General features: G+C 32.7%; 1 protein-coding gene across 4 annotated transcripts in view; it reads left to right on the top strand.

Moving 5' to 3' along the window:
* Positions 1-20,177, top strand: part of LOC126830918 (diacylglycerol kinase delta) — a 130,374-nt gene that overhangs the window by 87,635 nt on the left and 22,562 nt on the right. For 3 of the 4 annotated variants that reach the window (XM_050561431.1, XM_050561422.1, XM_050561439.2), the window contains 9 exons: positions 9,149-9,281; positions 11,187-11,293; positions 12,280-12,405; positions 12,650-12,829; positions 13,972-14,054; positions 14,320-14,428; positions 15,998-16,195; positions 16,452-16,546; positions 17,694-17,790. In XM_050561431.1, coding sequence (XP_050417388.1) covers positions 9,149-9,281; positions 11,187-11,293; positions 12,280-12,405; positions 12,650-12,829; positions 13,972-14,054; positions 14,320-14,428; positions 15,998-16,195; positions 16,452-16,546; positions 17,694-17,790 — 1,128 coding nt within the window. Of the gene's footprint in view, positions 1-6,589; positions 7,322-9,148; positions 9,282-11,186; positions 11,294-12,279; positions 12,406-12,649; positions 12,830-13,971; positions 14,055-14,319; positions 14,429-15,997; positions 16,196-16,451; positions 16,547-17,693; positions 17,791-20,177 lie in introns of those variants that run through there. The other variant, XM_050561447.2, reaches the window with a different exon arrangement.

Below are 20,177 nucleotides of genomic sequence, written 5' to 3'. Positions count from 1 at the left end.
ATACATGTCGGCCAAGCCTCAAGTGGGAGAAGAGTCGTAAGTTGATTAAAAACCCGATGTTAAAAGTAAACACAGATTACTTCATTATTACTGTCATTATTGTCCATTATTACCATTCTGATGATTAAACAATCAGACCTGCAATATTGAGAATACAGTGATAATTGTCCAATGAAAATGTCCTGTAGCGTGGTTTCATGTCAAGCCGGGTCTGTGTGGGTCGATTTGTAGTATTAATAATAATCATGTCACACGTGTTAGGAACGAGATATTGACATTTTCAGTCTGATTTTATTTTTAAACTAATATCAAATCTTATAATCCTGTCGTCCAAGCCACCTGGAGATATTAAAATTATATTTGAAACCTTTGGAAATGAAACCTGTAATACGAATCGGTCTACGAATAAATACTACAAGATGAAATGTCCCATTTCTCGACTCACACTGATCAGCAGTGAATATTCGCTAGGCCACTACATTCACTGATAGGGATAAGATTGGTGTGGGTTAATTAGCTCAAAATACTATCTTTTTTCCTCCTGCAGTATTAAAGAAGTAAATAAAGGAATTTAAAGTATATCTAGATAAAAAAATATTTCCTATTTAGCGTAAATGGGTTTTCAGTAAAGGGCACTATTCTGCCATGACCCTGACTCCCGTACTTAAAGTAGCTAAGTCTCTAACTCAACATCATCCAAAGTCTTCGACATTGAATGTAGCTAAGTCTCTTAACTCTGTATCATCCAAAGTCTTCGACATTGAAAATACAAATTATTTGTCAATTTAAATCAACATTGATGGTTTGATCTTACCGGGAAAAGATGGGCTTCTGATATCCAATATTCAAGACAAAAAAGACATTGGTACTGTACACAAATTGTGTACCATAATGCGTTTCATCGCCATTTGTAACAAGGGACTCAAAAAACATGGCTAGACATATTCCACAAGTCATGTCAAAAGGTGATGCCATATTCTTTTCTGGAGAACATGCACAATAAATACTATCGGTGTAGACTGGAATAACCAGACGCTAGAGATTGTCATTCCATTGAGACTTCTGGCGTATTTCACCGAACATAACTGATTAGAAATTATAGCAAAAACAGAAACGATTGAATGTAAATCAGTTCATATACATTCATAGTACATTAGTACATTGTGTCAATTTCTAGGTCCCAAATATTAGCGATTTAGCTCCTTTAAGTGGGACGCCTACGGCCTCCCACTTTTGCACACCTTTAGCATGACAATGTTTTTCAGTTATTTTTGGGAAGAGACAAAATTTTTAATCAAACCTGTAATATACCTATTAATCATATATTTTTAGAAGCATCTCTCATTATAGAATCATTAGCCTTCTGGGATTATCAATTGATCATTTCCCAATAGTTAGGCAACTATAATGACTTATTTGTGTACCATTTGACTTTTTTTTATTTTTTATGCGATAGATTAATTTAATCAGCTTTAGCAGCCTAAAGATTCATGCAGTGGTAAACTGTAACTTGATTATAAAGAAAGAAAATTCAAATGTAATTTACATAAACGGGTACCCTAATATTTTGATGGACGGCCCAAGCTACTTAAAATTAGCCATTAAAGTAGGATATTATAAATACTGGTATATTATTTTGAATGAATAGAAACAATACTGACATTATAGGTGAGAGTGATGAAACTTGATGTATAGTAGGGGTTTCAGGTCACGTGACTTTAGCGTGAAATCAGACAGCCAGCGGCTGAAGTATAGCCCACTTCAATCTACAATTCTGAATTACTATTTTATGTAAATGTATAACTAGCAATTGCATTGTAATAGTTTAATATCAATTTCAATATCTGCAAAGATTCGGGCTCAAAAACTATCGAAATGCAAGCGAAATTACCATTTATTTACAGGAGACGCTCGCGGGAAAATACCGCTCTGACCTCACACGGCTCACTTCATTGGTGAATCCGCACGTTAGTTTCCGGGAGATTTTCATATAGAACCAATCAAACGGTAGATAACATTTTTGTGATTGTTATGGTGCGTGATATTCCTAGATCTGACAATTACAGCTGTAGAAAACGTGATTTATGTGTTTTTCTGACTGAAATTTGCTAAATTTCGACTAAATATAGCCTACTTTTTTTGTGGTATCATCCAGATTATAAATATTTAACATATTCAATTTATTACGATTTTAACAAATCTTAGCTGACTATAACGTGCAGATTTCAGTTTTAAAATTGGTACTAGCGATTCTGAAGGGAAAAAACTGCTTATGACGTCACTCAGATATGACTGAAAAGCATTTATTTTGGTGCCATGCCACGCATTGACTGGTATAGAGCATTTTGATTACATTATTGACGTTGATCTCGGACTTTAAAATTCCATAACTTTGGATCTAATTAGAATATTTTGATGAAATAAAAAAAATTTGGGTAGCATTTTATGTATATTTTCACAAAATATTTAGAAAAAATTTTTTTCCTGTCATTTGAAACTTTGACCTTTGGATCTAATTAGAATATTTTGATGAAATAAAAAAAATTTGGGTAGCATTTTATGTATATTTTCACAAAATATTTAGAAAAATTTTTTTTCCTGTCATTTGAAACTTTGACCTGAAACCCCTATGTATAGATTCTTTACATCAATACCTTAACTAAGTTTGATGATGAGTGTTTTCTGCATAGGCCAAATACAGATTTCAATTTGATTGGTTTAGATGTGGGAACACGATTTAGACTTTGGAACAAGATAACTTTGATTCTAATGGAACTTGGATTATAGGTTTCAATACATCAGTACCATGACTAAATTATAGTCTTGGTAAGTTAATTAATGTCTAAATTAATAATTTATATAACATTTAAGGCATAAAGAAAGACCTTAGCTTTTGCATAATACTGGTACTTCAAAACTGTCTCAAAGTTTTCAGTCAAATCGTCATTAAATTCTACCTTGCCCATCCAATCGTTTTTTTCATCCCATCCAAATGTCTAAACTCTGTCCCTTGCCAGGTCCGTCGTCCTGCACCATTGACAAAGGGAAACCATGCTTGAAAATTCTGGGGAACTTTCTTGGCCAACCTCAGGATTGAATCACGGACACCAATTGCCTCGAACATTTGATGTGTCCTGTCAAGTAGATATTTAGTACAATAATCATATGTTTGTTGGAATTTGTTTGATAGTTGAATCTGTAGCTTTCACTAAATTCTCCAAAGTTGGAAATTTTCAAAGAAAAATAAATGAAACAAAAATCATCATTTTAATAATTTGCTTTACAGTTGGCAAGTTTTTAAAACAAAATTGATAGATAACTGATTTTTGAGAGATTACTGCTATTAGTAGTTTGTAGTGTGTTCTAGGCTTTGATGCAGATATAGAATTGGAAAAATGTGCACGTTGATTGTTTAATTTAAAAGCTGTAGCTTTAAGTCTTGTTGTCCTGGTAATATTCTTGATATTTATCAAAAAAGCATTAAATAAATATTAATAATATTTTTAGTAGTCATTAATTAATATTTACAGTTGTAATAAAAAGCTTTTCAGCTTATTTAAAAAATGTCTGCTTTAAGTTTGATTGTTACTAGATAGGTTTCAGGACTCACTGTTGGAATGATTATTCAAAATGTATAAATATAAAATATGGAAAGAAGTTGAATTTGATATGAAAAAGGAGAAAATGTTGGAATAGAATGGCTTGACCTCATTGCCTTTGGAGTAGATTAATTACATAACTACATAAAAAATTGTTTACAGGAAGTTGATGGAAAATATTCTGGATTCTGGTACTGTAGAATTATATCTAAAACATACATGTAGGCCAAAGTTCTGGAGAGAATGGTGTGGAAGTACATGCATTCTTTCTGAACCACAGTCATCTGGGATTAGATTGTGTTAAAAAAATCTAGTCAAAATTGACCTTGAATAATAGGTCAATAATTAAAAAAACACATTTGAATGAATAAGTGGATTGTTCAAATCAGAGATGAGCCTATTAACGATTAAATCGGTATCAACCAATAATTGTGTTATCGGCACATATCAATACAGTGGACTCTGTCACATACGACATCTGAATAATACAACATTCTGTGAAATCCGACATCATTTTCATGTCCCGATTTATTTCCTTATTACTTGCTACACTCATGGAGTCCATGGTGTCCAAAACAAATGCAACTGAAGATGATTTTATCAGTTTTGACAATGGAATTCCGAGTGTGACGACGACCTGGACATAGAACGACAGGTTATCAATGAACATGTGACAGCAAAGACAAGTGTGCAATCAACTGAAGACAGAAACAACGAAGAAGATAAATTACTGGCAGACTTTACCTATTCAAAATGCATATGCATGCTAAATAAAATAAAAACATTCGCCCAATAATACTTGCCGACACTCTGCGTAATCCAACATATTGTAACGATCCCGTACGATGTCGGATTTGACAGAGTCCACTGTATTTGCTGATGTCCGTTTTTACCGATGTTCAGAGTCTGACTGATATCCAGAAGTATATTTTCCCGATCAGAAATTTATCAACTGAACGGAAAAATAGCTGCCATGAATAGGAATTTAATTTAATTTTTCATTTAATTCAAATGATGTGAAATATTGACATACTGGTAACTGCTTCAAAAGATAATGCATCAAAATCTATTACGATAATTTTGGTGATTCAAAGCTGCCATCACATCGCAGAATGGTGGGATCTATATGATTTGAAAGTCAATGAAAAGGATTCAAGCAAAAAAGTAGAATTTACAATATGTCACACTCAGTAACATTGCCTATGTGTGTAAATCTGTTGTGAAACATATTGTAAGACTTCAAAATGATGACCAGCGTTTGGTTCTGACATTTAAAGTATATTACAGGTAATGATTAAAGAATGTTAAAACACCTATAATATGTCTAAATATCTATTAACATAATTAGTATAGAAATTATCGGTATCAGTATTTTTCTGATAACAAACATGTTGGCCCATCTCTAGTTCAAATTAAATATATTACCCTGACCCCAAAATTTCATGATAATAATGTTGTGATGACTGACCTTATGTATTGTAATTACTTACTCATTCGTCTGTAAATAGGGTTGAACTATATTGCTTAGTGAACTAGTTTTTGAACACAGACCTCGAAATGTTAAAAAAAAGCTCCGCTGGCGACAGGTAGCTTTTTTCGTACTTGACACTTCAGCAACTAACATGTCACTCCAAATTTTCCACATAATACATTATCCATACATGTGGACAAACATGCTAAAATGGTGTTGGTCCTTATTTTGATCCATATGAATATTGTAATATAAAACAGTTTTATTATACGCCCACATTTTCATGTGGACGTATATTGTCGTCGCCCCTGTCCGTCCGGACACAATTGTTTGTGGACACTCTACAGGTCACAATTTTTATCCGATTTCAACTAAACTTAAAAAATGGGTTTATCTCCCTAAGATCTCGGTTCCTTTCGATATTGGCATGTATCGGACAGTAACTTCATGGATTATGTCCCCTGATTGTACAAATAATTGCGTTTTTAGCTTGTGGACCCTATAGAGAGTGATGAAACTTAGTGTATAGGTGATAATCTGTTTGATTACATGATACTTTTAAAAAAAAATTTTAGGTGAGATTAATGAATATGTGTCATCTATTTATTTTGGGATTTCGGCAGATGACATCAGCCTCACTGTTGGCTTATTAAAATTAGTCCACATGTCACAAGCAGACAGGTAGTTTTACTCACTATCTGTCGGATGTAAATCTCTGCCTGATGGTGACAAGTAGGCAGACAAACATTTTGAGCCCTGCGGTAAGGAAGATATTAATAAAAATGAGTAGGAAAATAACTTCATGTATAAACAGAGATTGCCAGAGTGATGTTCCTACTGATGTATTGGTAGTTCTAGTGTACTGCATTATCAATATCCTATTTGATATGTATAGATGATGTATTTGATAAAGTTATGGCTGATTACAGTATTTTAGATGTTAATGACAAAATCAGGGATGGAAAGTTTACCAATTATTAAAGGGAATTTATATGATATTACTGTATTTTTATACAACCTCTTCTGCGATAATTTATAAAATAATTTAGTTTAAAAGTATGTCCATTTCTTTCTGCTTCAAGCAAGGCTGATAAAATGTCTTGTATTTTCTTGGCTAATAGTGTTCTGGAAAAATGAAAACCTGATGGTATAGATCTGCCGTAATAACCTAGGTTGAGTTATATTTTTCATTGTCGTTTTGATGATACAAGTATTTTTCTGAATTTAATTCTTTAACTCTGCTGCCTGTCCCTTTAAGCTCCTGATATGGATGAATCAAAGTCTATTAAGTGACTATTTATAAAACATATGATAAACATATATATTCAATATCCCTTTTAAGTATCCTTTTCTATACAACTTGGTAACAGCGTTGCTAATAGAACTGGATAAATAGACTATAGTGACATTACCTTCCTGGTATACATATAGTTTTATTACATACAGGGTAATATTAAATATACCGTATGTTTATTATGCTTTACATGGTTAGACAGTCAATACGCGGATCATGTCTTAAGTAAAGTCTTCCTTTACTGAGGACTTTGGTCTGACTGACATTTTGTTTCTTGAAAACATTGAATCTAAGAGTGTGAATTTTAATACATTTTTATCTCATTGAGAGTATAGTGTATTATTAGAAAGTGGATTGGGGATTAGATATCACCCAAGATTTAAACCTTTTATCAGGATGTCGAAAGTTTTATCAATATTCACAACAGGGTTAGATATTACATGTATCTTGTGATTTTCTTTCTCGATAATCAGTGTATGGATAACATGACAAACTAGAGATAGGTTTTAATGAAGGCTAGATTAAGAATGTGTTTTAATCATTTTTTCATGTTGATGATGATGAGGATGATTGATGTGTAATTTGCCATGTCAGTTAAATGTACAGAGAGCCAAAAAAATCTGTTAAAATCAATCAGTGTGTGTAAGACTAATGTCTAATGATAAGGACTCCTTACTTTAATACTGGATATGATTTAAGGTGTGTCATGACATGTAACATAGATAAATTGAAGGATGTATATCTGTGTATGTAAATAAGCTAGACATATATTTAGAGATAGTGCGAGTTGATTATTTTTGGTCATCAAGTGATTTGATAGTGTACACTCAGTAGTTACTACTATTAACCACATCCATGTGTTCGTGTTTGAAGCGCTTGTTTTCATACTCGGAAGATGAGTATGAATTATCGGCTGAAATTTCTACATCTACGGCCAATTTGACAGAAATAACACAGGTGAGATATGAGGGCTTGAATTAGGATGTTAGAGCTAAATTGACCTTAATCATAGCTCAAACAAGGAAGTTTAATAACGGACTACTACAACTGAAATTTCAGAATATATATTTTAATGTTTGATAAATTGACTTCTAATTTGATCCATCATGGACTGAGAAACTCTGGGCATGGATAGACTCCGCTTGAAGATATCATATTTTTGATCCTACTTCAAATGGCCCACAGAGAGTGAAGAAGGGTATGACTACAAAATTGGGGGAAATAAATACTTATAAGTTATAAACGATGGACATTTTGGTTTTCCGTGGCATAACAAATGCTGGGAATATGTAAACACCCAATAGAAGATCCACGTTGTCATTTGTCATAGGAAGTGAAGACAGCAATTATCTGGATGACAGAAACTAAAACCTTTAGTTTGGGGATTTTATTTTTGCCTTGGGGTGGGTAAAAGATGCATAGTATAATTTGATGGGATGAAAAACAACAAGAGACAAACCAAACTGTATATATAATCTTAAAAAAACAAAACAACTGAGTGTTAACTTAAAGCCTGATTTTCACTGGCAGTAATTGCTGATCAGTAAAAGATTTCTTCTTGAACACAAAGTTCCTAAATATGACCAATTGATAGAAAGTTTAATTCCTTCTTTTCGAAATGTAAATATGTCAGTTAAATGTAGATCTGTACAAGTTTTCACGATTCTAGGATTATTGTCAGCCCAATTCTGATCTATTTGTTGCCATTAAAATTCTTATCTCCGATTACCCTATTCAACTCAGCATTCTTTCACTATAATTGTCAATGACAAACAAATTCGGACATCTTCAAGTGGGTTAATGTAATTACCTTATGTTGTCAATATAAACAGTTTATTTATAGTAACAAAATGGCTTCTTTATATCTTTATTGTCATGATATGCAAATATTTTTTCCCAAATTGATAATTACACAGTAATAAAAAAGAAAGTCGGTTATTATTTATAAGGTATAACAAATACATTTAAATTTTAACACAAAAAATGTAAGCTGAATAAAATAAAATCCCTGGAATTTGCCTCATCAACATGAGGAATATTGCTTGGGTTTTTTTGAATGAAATTCTATACCTGGAACCATATTATATTGTTACATCCAACTGAATAGTACTTAGGCTCTGGGGATCAAACAAAGTCAGTTCTTCATTAAATGAAATATATGTTAATTGAGTGAGATGACACCATTCACTGGAAACCGAATCTGCATGTTGTTGATTACTAAAACTTTATTTTTAAAATTGAAAAGTGTCAAAAATATTTTCAATATTTCACATTATTCCCATTTCATATGTTGAGTCATCGTATGTGTAAAACATTCTATAGATAAGGAAAGATTTTGTCACTATTGAAATAAAAAAATATAATGTATTCTAAATTAATTTGATATTAACAAAAGATTGCACAAATCAGGAACAATTCCTGCTTACTTGTTATTATATATTGTGTTCAATCAAAGCCTAGCCATGCATAACACAAAGTTTAAAAAAATTGTCACTTTTTCAAAATATGTGTAATATCACTAATATGTACATTTTCCACTGCCCTTCATATTTCATTTTCACTCCTCAATAACATGACCAATTGCTCTTAAATTGTGGTATTTTGTGCTTAGTATTTATTAGTAATAAATTTGTTGTGGTGGTATATATTTTAGTTTCGAAAAATGGTATGCTACAAGAATATGTTATGTAGTTGGATGATTATTTTGTGTGTCAGATGTTATTTTATATTTAGCTATATATATGAATTGACCATGTAAATAAGTGTAATTTTATCTATTTTTAGGCTAGTGCTGGACACAGCGAGATTATGTCAGGACTCCATAACTGGTATGCCTGTTCCCATGCCCGCCCAACCTATTGTAACGTTTGTAAAGAAGCCCTGTCTGGTGTCACGTCTCACGGTTTATCTTGTGAAGGTATGTATTGTAATCTGTTACACACAGTTATAATTTTAAATTCATGGTATTGAAGTAAGATCAAAATCTGCATGTCTTGGGTCTTTATTTTGGCTTCAAATGTTATATAAATGATTATTTTGACATTTATTCACATGACAAGCCTATAATCAACTCTCTAGGCCATCGGATGGCCAAGATTTAAATTTAAACATCTACGAGATTTAAAAACAATAAAATGGATAATTGAGACTAAGTCTCTGTTGTCAATAACCGTTGCTATGATTCTAAACGATCTACGCTTTATCTTCAAACAGCCATAACTTTGCTCAGAAAAAAATGATTTGAATAAAATTTTCAATATATTCATTTTTTGAACTTACAGCAAGAATGGTCAGCTCTTTGTCTAAATCTTACATAATGTATCTTTAAGCACAAGGAATTTAATTTGCAGTGTAGATCAGATATTTGTCAAGTTTCCTCAAACTGATCCGGTTTAGATGTAAAATGTGTTTATGATGGTTAATAGGGTTTGTTGAAGAGCAGGCGTGGCCCTTGAAAGTTCTTGACCTCAATGTACATCTGACTATAGAAACCCAAACTGTCCTGTATTGAACTATATTGTATTTATAAGATTCTAAAAACACATAAACCATTGCAGAATCAATAGAAGTTATATGTGGGTAAAATCGCCTTTTCATATGCTAATTATAAGAATATTCAGTTGACATGCCAAAATAGAAGAAAAAATGAAATTGAGTGAATAACTCTTGAGACTAAGGATTTGAACTACATCAAAGACATATCATATTTTACTCTTTTCGTGTTACTGTAGAAAATCCACCTAAAAATGGTGTCACATTTCTTTTATGATAATACCCAAAATAGCTCGGAAGTTTTAAACATAAGACACATGTAACACTTGCATATTTGGCATTAAACCAGTGTTAATGACAACCTCTCACTTCAAATGATATCTGGTGGTATTTGTGTCACTATACTCGTAAATCTCATTCTACATGTCCTTCAAAACTACACCCCCGCCCCACCGTATGTCAATGTCAGATTTTTTTATTCTTTAGTAGAGTAAAAGCACACATACATTATTATATATATACAAGAACAACACATGCACTTCTCAAATAATTAATGTGACTGCCACTGACATTCTTAATAGGATGCATCACATTTTTAACTATATAAACCCACCACCGACTCCTAAATAAAATCATAATGTATGGTATGGCTTTAGTTAGGCATCAATGTGTTCTTTCTATAAAAAAATCCAATCAGTACTGTCTTCATCAATTTGTTTGCATAGAATTGCTGGCTTCAGATTAAATCTGATGAATTTGTGGAGAGAAAATCTTTTTGTAATTTCTTCCATTGGCAGGAGAATGGAGAAAAACATAAAGCACATTAATTTTTGTCATTTCTGAATTCAGAAGGGATATTTTGACTTTCAGGACAAGCAATGTTCATTCCAAGAAGTTCACCCAAATGTAAGGCTGTAGTTACATTTAAGTCAGATATGATTGTTATATAGAAGGCATTTATGAGCTATTTGATACATGTTATTTTGTGGTGATGTTTAGGTCTGGGTGTTACAGTAAACAAGAAATATATTACACTTTAATACAACATACATTTATAAGTTTCTGTTGACTTTAAGAATAATTTAGTCTCAAATTTCTATGCATAATAAAATATATTGTTTATTTTCCTGTTCAAACCTGAGATATGACTAAATATTACCTTACATGATGGCCTGAATCTCATCTATGTGTTCGATGTCTTTTCAATACTTTTTTTTTGTGCAGACATACATGCTACATAAAAATGATAAGGTATCTAATAATACTCAAAATACATTATACTCTTTGAGGCATTTGTGTACAATTTTCTACATCACACATTTTTTTTCAGTTTGTAAATATAAAGCACATAAACGATGTGCTGTTCGAGCACCTGTAAATTGTAAATGGACGTCACTAGCATCGATAGGAAAAGATATAATTGAAGATGAAGATGGAGTAAGTACATATTCCCAAACTTTTTGAAAGTTGTATAATTGAATGTTTTAAAACAAAAATATTTGGTAGATTAAATAAAACATGTTTATGTGATATGCGATTTTTATGAATTTTTATGTTGTAATGATTTGGATATTGATGATATTTTTACAACAATGATACAGCTTAAACTTTCATCCATGATTATTCATATTTTATATCTATCATCCAACCCAGTTTGGATCTGCGTATTTTCTATCAAAATTAATCAGTGCCTAGAGGTTGTATGATTTAATCATGAAGTGGCTATCTTTAAATTAATCAGTTACTTACTTTATCGCATGGTTATATTTATAACGCACTATTATATATGAGATTATTCATTGATTAAAAAAAGTAAAACATGTGGATGGTAATGATGCAATACATTTATCTCATGACACAAATAAGGATGTGAACATCCTTCACAGTTTCATACTTCACCAATGTCACAATATAATTAGCCTTTATCTTTATTGCCTGTGTCAAAATGATGACCATTAAGAGCTTAAATATGGTTTGTAATGAAGAGTAGGGACATGTATACCTTAACTCTTTGAACCTGACTTGCCAGTTATAATACCGTATATTAATAATCCGCAAATCTCCATCCACGAATGCATGCTCAAACCATGAAATGCAGTGAATATACACTATGTAATTATCTTCCATCTTTTGTTCCCCTGTAGCAGGCGTGGTCTTCAATGATGAATGAGTTGAAATGCTTTGTACAGATCCTAAATGCCAACATTCAGATATAATTATATGTTTATATGGAAGATATTTGAGTTCATTATTTTGCCACTTTATGATTGCCACTTTATTCAGTTACATACAACTTGCTTTACTAACAGAATCACTCAGAATATCTCTTATAATTTACCGGTTTATTCCTCTAGAATGGACCCTGTCAATTCCGACATTGTCCTAGAAATATCTCGTATGAAATATGATAATTTTTTTTCCAGATCTCAATGCCTCATCAATGGTTAGAAGGAAACTTACCTGTTAGCGCCAAATGTCTAGTCTGTGATAAAACATGTGGAAGTGTTTTGCGTCTGCAAGATTTACGCTGTCTCTGGTGTCGAGCCATGGTAAATTTACCCTGATGCTCATTATTATTTAACAGTATAACCTGACTCTTTAAAAAGTTGATAAAATACATAATTTACAAAACTAAACAGACAATTTTTGAAATGAAGCTTGTAAATAAAAGAATATTTTGTTTCTGCATGAAAAATCAAGAATAAACTTATTTATGATATGCTTATATGATATAATATACTATTCCTAACAAAAGAATTCAGATGAGAAATGTTGTTTGTGGGTATTTTTCAGGTACATACCTCATGTAAAGATAATTTTCCCAAACGATGTCCATTGGGTCAATGTCGCGTTTCTATTCTACCTCCTACTGCTATTAATAACATCGATTCAGATGGCTATTGGGAAGCCTCACGACCTCCAAGAACCAGTCCCTTGTTAGTTTATGTTAATACAAAGAGCGGTGATAATCAGGTAGGGTATTAAAGAGAATTGAGTAAATTAATCTTTTGTTAATTATTCTTCAAAGGACTGACTTTTCTGGTTCAAATTGTTTGATTTACTAAAATGTGGGGGATCACGTGGCTAAGTGGGTAAGGCGCTGGCTCGCTAGAAATGGTTCCACTACTGATGTCTTCCGCCTTACTGCAGCCACAGTAGTGGCTCGTCCTACAGAGTTCCTTTGCGCATGTTTTTAAGTCAAATGACTACAAAAAATTTACTGGCCTATAGCTCCCTTAATTTACACATAAACTGACCTAAAACAGTACTGCACATAGCTTAACATATAATAAATCAATTCCTATTGAAATAAAGGTGAAGCCTTACCGCATAATTATATGATTTGATGAAACCCAACTGCTACACGAAATTTCAACTGGCCGGTGTCATGGCGGCTTGCGTAATACGTCATTACAAGAAACATCGCTATGCAAATGTAGAACGCATAACCACAAAGAAAAACTGTTCGGTAACTATTTTAGTGGTCCAGTCACTATTTGTCATAGAATTACTTATTCTATTATGCGTTTGAACCTATTTGAACTTGTGTAAGTAGTCTTAGACTGTATCAATTGTAACGTTAAACACACAGTTTAACGTTACAAGTATAGTAACTAGCTGGCTTGCTAGCCTGGAGGTCGGGTGTTCGATCCCTGCATTGGCCGAGAAAGTTCATCCAGATTTTCCAGTGTGGTTCCCCCTTGTCAGTGATGCAGGACGGAGGGCCTGACAAGGACAGCTGTGTAGTCCTTCGGATGACACAAAAAACCGAGGTCCCGTGTATATATTGGAATGCACGTAAAAGCTCCCCTGGCAGTTGGAATTCGATATAAGAGTAGGCGATAGTGCCGCTGCCTGGGCAAAATTTCCCTCATAGCACACTGTATGGCGTATGCCCGTCTTCATTAGCCCAGTATAGGAGCAGAACAGTAGGACCATAAACCCCATTTCATTTCATTTCATTTCACTAAAATGTGATTTATTTTAGTATTTCTTATATACGAAAGTACAAAGGCAGTAAACTGTAAATGTATGTGGTTAATTAAAAATAGGCTGTGTTGTTTCTTTTAATTTATTTTCAAACCTTTTATTAAGATTCATATTTTGAATTTCAGGGTGTAAAATTTTTAAGGCGGTTTAAACAGTTATTGAATCCAGCTCAGGTTTTTGATCTCATGAATGGTGGACCATATCCCGGGTGAGACCATTATATTATATACATAGTTTCATGAACAAAATAAAGAATGATCCCACTCAGATTCAACAACAATTTATTTTGGGTTTGAGTCTTGTGTTGACTGTCAAAGACAAAACGTCAGACCAGGTGGATATTCAGTTAATGTAACATAATTGACCGAATGATCCAAACTTATTAATACAGTTTGACCTGTAGGTTAGAACGGGAATTATTTGGATATCTGAATTCAATATTTGAACGATGTTGCTTCATTATTATTTTTTAGGCTAAGATTGTTTCAGAAGTTTGATTCATTTCGTATTTTAATATGTGGTGGAGATGGAAGTATAGGATGGGTCCTGTCAGAAATAGATAAATTAGGTCTACATAAACAGGTACTGTAAATCATGAAAATTTGTTATTTTGAAAGCAATGTAGTTTTATAATTGTTTGTGCATAGTTTGCAAGAAAATGAATTTTGTCCTGGGATGGTATTGGAGGCTCCATGCTGTTTATTAGATTTTTAGTCGCTATTTCCAATCAATGTGGACCTACATAAAAGTAAATAAACAAAAACATCTTAAAGAAACAAGCCAGTTTGTTGAAATATAATATTCCCCTATCTTCATTAGCCCAGTCATTGCACAGTAGGACTTTAATCCCCATTTCATTCCATTTCAAATATATTTCATATCTCAAAATTAAAATATGTATGTTTATTTAGAGATGATTTTATTATGTAATGGAGAACATCCAAGTATAAAAAGAATGACCTTGCTTTTACTAAAAAGATATAAGAAATATTATTACTTTATTTGTCTTAGACATAAAAATGACAATATGAAATCAAAAGAAACAAATGTAAACTTAAATGGCCATAACAGAATTAATTGATTTGAGTATTTTTTGTGTATATGGTTTGATTGTATTGGGGATTTATTCAGGCCTCAAAATGTTTAAAAAAAGCAACAGGTAGCTTTTCTTCATACCTGTCGCTTCAGTAACTAACCCGTCACTCCCAATTATCAAAGACAAATCACATCACACATATCCATACATGTAGGTACACAAACACTTTTAAATTGTTTAGGTCTGTAGTACATTGCGTCATATAAATGTCGTAATATGAAACCTTTTTATTTCTTCGACATTGGAATGCCTAAAACTTCTTGAAAGTTTGTGAATCTGCTTTGGCTCAGCGACTCAAAGATTCATGCAATTCTATCATCCATATCCACTTGAATTCTGCCAAGCATCATGGTACCAAACTTGCGTGCTGAATTTAATACTTTGCCGTTGAGGTGCAGAATTCAGATTCTAAAATATCTGTAATGAATTGAATATTGAAACATGAATCAAACCTGTGCATGATACCGTATTTACTTCTCACATATTATCCTGTCTATATTTACACTACAAATAAATTGTATATAGCCTTTATTTATGGAAATCGTTTTAAACTTTTTAAATGATTAAATACACCAGTCAACGATCCGTGTGCATTTCCATTCCTGCGACCACTACATATATTTACTGTGGTGTCGGTACGGTAAAATTATTTCAGATGAATCAGGGGTGTGTTTTAGTTTATTTAGATATAATGCTTCATAATGCTATAAGCTAGTGTCAAGCAGATGAAAACAAGCATAGATGGTGTGAAATTCTTTGTTATAAAATTGGCTACTTCCAAACTGTGTGAGTAACTGTAGCCTGCGACAGAGCGAAATGTAAACAATACAAATGGTGGCTTTTCTCGGTATTTCTGTGCCTAATTCTTGCATTTAGAAACCAATAATTAAACCTACATGATGTGGACATGAGTATTGTGGTAGTCTGAACATCAAGTACAATTTAGTCCACCTATCGCAAGCGACAGGTAGTTTTACTTGCTACCTGTCATTTCGAGCAATGGCTTTAATAAATGTTGACACTGATTTTAATATGTTATTGTCTATATGTTACAGTGTCAGATAGGCGTATTACCGTTTGGTACAGGTAATGATTTAGCTCGTGTATTAGGATGGGGAGCAGCTTTTGATGATGATACTCAGTTACCTACAGTGCTAGAAAAAATGGAACATGCACAAATCAAAATGTTAGATAGATGGAGTATATGGACGTATGAAGGAAGTATGCCACCACCCCGAAAACTTTCACAACAGGTATGGATATGTACCTATATTATTTATTTATAAGTTAAACTCCGGCTCATATGCAGACCGTTTGATATATATGGAACAATGTTGGACAATGTTTTGGGAGAATGGCATCTGTTCATGAATTTTGGTGGATATAGGTCACTGCAGAAAAGGGCTAAACTAAGTTTTTGTATTTTAAAGATATTCTGCTTAGAAATTCTAAATCTGATCACATATTATCCACTGCATTATAATGTATTTTTGTGTCATGTAATTTTAGACAGATCCTATTTCTCAGTATGAAGATTCAATGGCTGCCCATTTAACCAAGATTTTACATTGTGAAGATCATCAAGTTGTTATATCATCTGCCAAGTAAGAATCCATCCAGTTTGTTTCTAGCGTCATCAAAAATGGGCCACGTCACAAGTTTTAATTTTAAAAGAAATAAAAATAAAAACAAAGTTATTAATTTCCGCAATTTCCCGCAATCAAGGGGAGTAACTCTGTTAAGCATTTCTTGAAAAGTGGAACTGAACAATAGACTTGGCTGTTGAGTACGTAACCATTCGATACACTATTAACAATCACATACGGCACTGGATAATCGATTGTTAATTTGTTATTACACAATGATGGCGACAATTTTGCTGTCAATCTGTTATTTTTTACGATCAAAATGCGAAAGTATCTTTCCCGAGAACTATAACTGTGAGAGAGATGATGGAAAATATTCTCCGTGGGGAGATTGAGGGTGCAAACATTGATTTTAATCACCAGTAAAATCCATGGTTTAACAATGAGTATGGTAACTATACCAACTAATGGTCAACAAAAAAAAAAACCACCCTGCGCTTTTGAAAACATTTTCCCCGAACTTAATCTAGATAATGTCATGGAATTATTCGGACGTTATTTCAAAATCTTTGAAATGTTTTTTTTATGTTTTTCTTATCAAGAGTTAAATAAATAGTATATTTATACTAATTTTGTGTGTTTCTTAAAAATGAAAAACTAGCTAGATTCCCCCCCCCTCCCAAATTGAAAATTGCTGTCCGGCATTAGTTTTTGAAAAAGGACTGTCTTGAGAACCAGAATATTTTTTTTGTGTGGCCTAATACATTTATGCTTTAAAAACAAAATAAACCCTCATTCATTATGTAACATCAATGTCAGTTATTCCAACTGATGTTTAGGTTAATCTTGTCCTTTTGGCGCTTGCTGGAAGACAATGATAAACAACATAATTAACATTGGCATATTTACAACCTTCTTGACCAGTAATCTGTTTTTCTCTCCCTTTTGAGGTCACCTCATGCTTCTAGTCCATAAATGTTAAAATGCCCCATGGGCATCATTCAAATATGCACTTCAATATCATGAGGACTGGAAATATGTTTCCTAATGAAGTTTATAGAGGATGATTTTGAAAGATACATGTGACTTTGACACTGAATATAGCTTTCCTCCTCAAGGTCTTTGGTTGTGTAATAGAATTAGATGCTAAATTTGTTATTTGTAGAGTGTTGTGTGAAACTGTGAAAGACTTTGTAGCTAAAGTAGGTCAAGCACATGAAAATGATGGAGAGAAAGAATCTGAAGAATGTATAGCCAATAAGGTAAGCTATAACACTGAGAAGTAGTAAAGGTGAGATTTGTATGTTTAGGGCATAGATATCTCCCGATTTGATAAATTTCTATGAATATCGGTAAAATTCTAATTATCGCAACAAATCTAATACGAAGAGGCTAAAATCTGTAGGTACGGTGTGTTAATTAACAGGGGTGAGAAATTGACTGAGTGGTGATATAATTATCGCTAGGGGTGAAAATCTCGGCGACGGTGCGTTTTCTGTACCGGTGTGTTAATTAACGAACGGGTTAAAAACGACTGACATGATGTGTATTCTTTGTTTGGTGAGTTTTCTTGAAAGCGTGTTATAACTGCACCAAAGGTGTTTTATCAAAGACCAATAGGCTTTATCTGACGCGTAGGTGTTAAATCCACAGTGCGATTTCTTGTTTCTGTGTGTTTTAAGCAGATCGGTCTTCGTTAAGTGTAGGTCTTTATACATGGATTTATACATGCTGTAGTTACATGTTTGTTCTTATACGTATTTCATTTCTTGGTGAATACTACGTGTTTTATACTTCGTACCATAGTCGGGCTGCAATTATTTATATATTTGTCTTTTTTGTGGGTTTAATTTGTTTATATATTATCGTGCGTACCACTGAAGTATAAATGCGTGTGTCTTAAAATCAGTCGCATGCAATATCGTTATTACCGATATCCCGCTAAACCTTCATATGATTATCTGATATATTCTAATCTCTATTGATATCAGATGCTCTAATCTGTTTTGAAAGCACAATAAAATAAACAAAAGATCTCGCAATTAATGATAACCTGTAAGTTTCGTCACCGTTATATTTTATAAATGTATTTCTTACCTGGGTCGTAAATAGGGCTTTCCAAGGAAACCGAATTCCATCACTATATAACAATAGATAAATCACATACCAAATAACACTAATCATGTCTAATAATAGGAACTCACGTCCGCCTCCAACACGTGGAGCTGACCGTCGAACATCTTCTGGTATGCTCTGATTCCATCACACTTTGTGTAACAAGCTTGTCTTTGCATACACAATTCCGACCTATGGAAATATGGGTTTTACGAGAACGGCTAAATTTAAACACATCACTTAATAGTGGATTCAGTCTCATCCTTATTATAGAATTTATACTATCAGGAGAGCACGCTTTTCACACGAAATATTGCCCTTTGATCTCAGACCCCCTTTGATCTCAGACCGAAAGGTGACACTGTTAATGGATTTCCTGAAATAGTTGGATGAAGTGTGACTCTTTTTACCTGTTACACTTAATTCAAGAATGACATACTGTGGTCTGTTCAGTGTTGGTCTTATTGCAATGACATAAATGTATGTTTTACTTCTCCATCATCTCATTTGAATAAAGCTTGATATTTTATCAACATGTATACAATTTATTTTGTTTCTCATAGGAAATTTCGGTTAGTATTTCAAATGAAAAAAAAAACAGCCCAAGAGATTATATTATAATCAGAGAAATGTTCAAACACACAAGTAAAATAGACAAGACAAAGGTACAAACAATACCATTATTTATTATTACATTATTGATATGCATATGCCTTCATATATTAAACGTTTTAATTAAATTGTAACGTATAAATTATCTGTTTTATTTATTTTTTCTTTAATTGGCAGTTGATATGGGCCGAAGCATTCGCTTCTGTGCGTATTAGCTCTGCTCCCATAATGATATTTTGTGTAATATTAGGGCGATTCAAAAGAAACATGGTCAACAAGTGGAATTTAAGAGTGAGCTAGAAGGAAATATTCAAAAAGGCAGTCAATTCTTTTCGAAGAGAATGAATTATTTTGATAGTTAAACCGTGGCTTCATATGGCTTGTAAAATATACAAACATGACTAATCGGATATTATTATTTCAAATTGTACTATCACCATTGATGGGAAATGCAAGAATGAATCAAATAGCGACGATTATCGAGTGAGAATAAGGTGGTCCACCATTTGCTACATTTACCAGCGCCAAAATTCTCTAAAGTGATCGATGAGTATGGGTATAATTGTAAGCATATCTTACAAATAATATCAAAACTGAGTATAATTGTAAGCATATCTTACATATAATATCAAAATTTATATCCTATCTGGGATTTCGATTCCGATACATTTACGGTACTTGAAAACAACAAGAGGGATTATAAGATTTAAATACAATGAAATACTAACTATTACATTATTATCATGTGGTACTTAAGTTAGAGGACTAAGTTATTTTTCTACAGTATATTTCAAAACAAAAAAATTGTCGTATTGGAAAAAATGTATGCGAAAATTTGATGCCTTTGGTTGTACTTCTTCTTGAATTTGTTAAATTATTAAACGTATTTCCAAGTCACATAATATTACAACACAAACTGCCA

Source organism: Patella vulgata, chromosome 1 (genome assembly GCF_932274485.2).
Source record: "Patella vulgata chromosome 1, xgPatVulg1.2, whole genome shotgun sequence".
NCBI lineage: Eukaryota > Metazoa > Mollusca > Gastropoda > Patellidae > Patella > Patella vulgata.
This window is presented reverse-complemented; position numbering and strand designations above follow the sequence as displayed.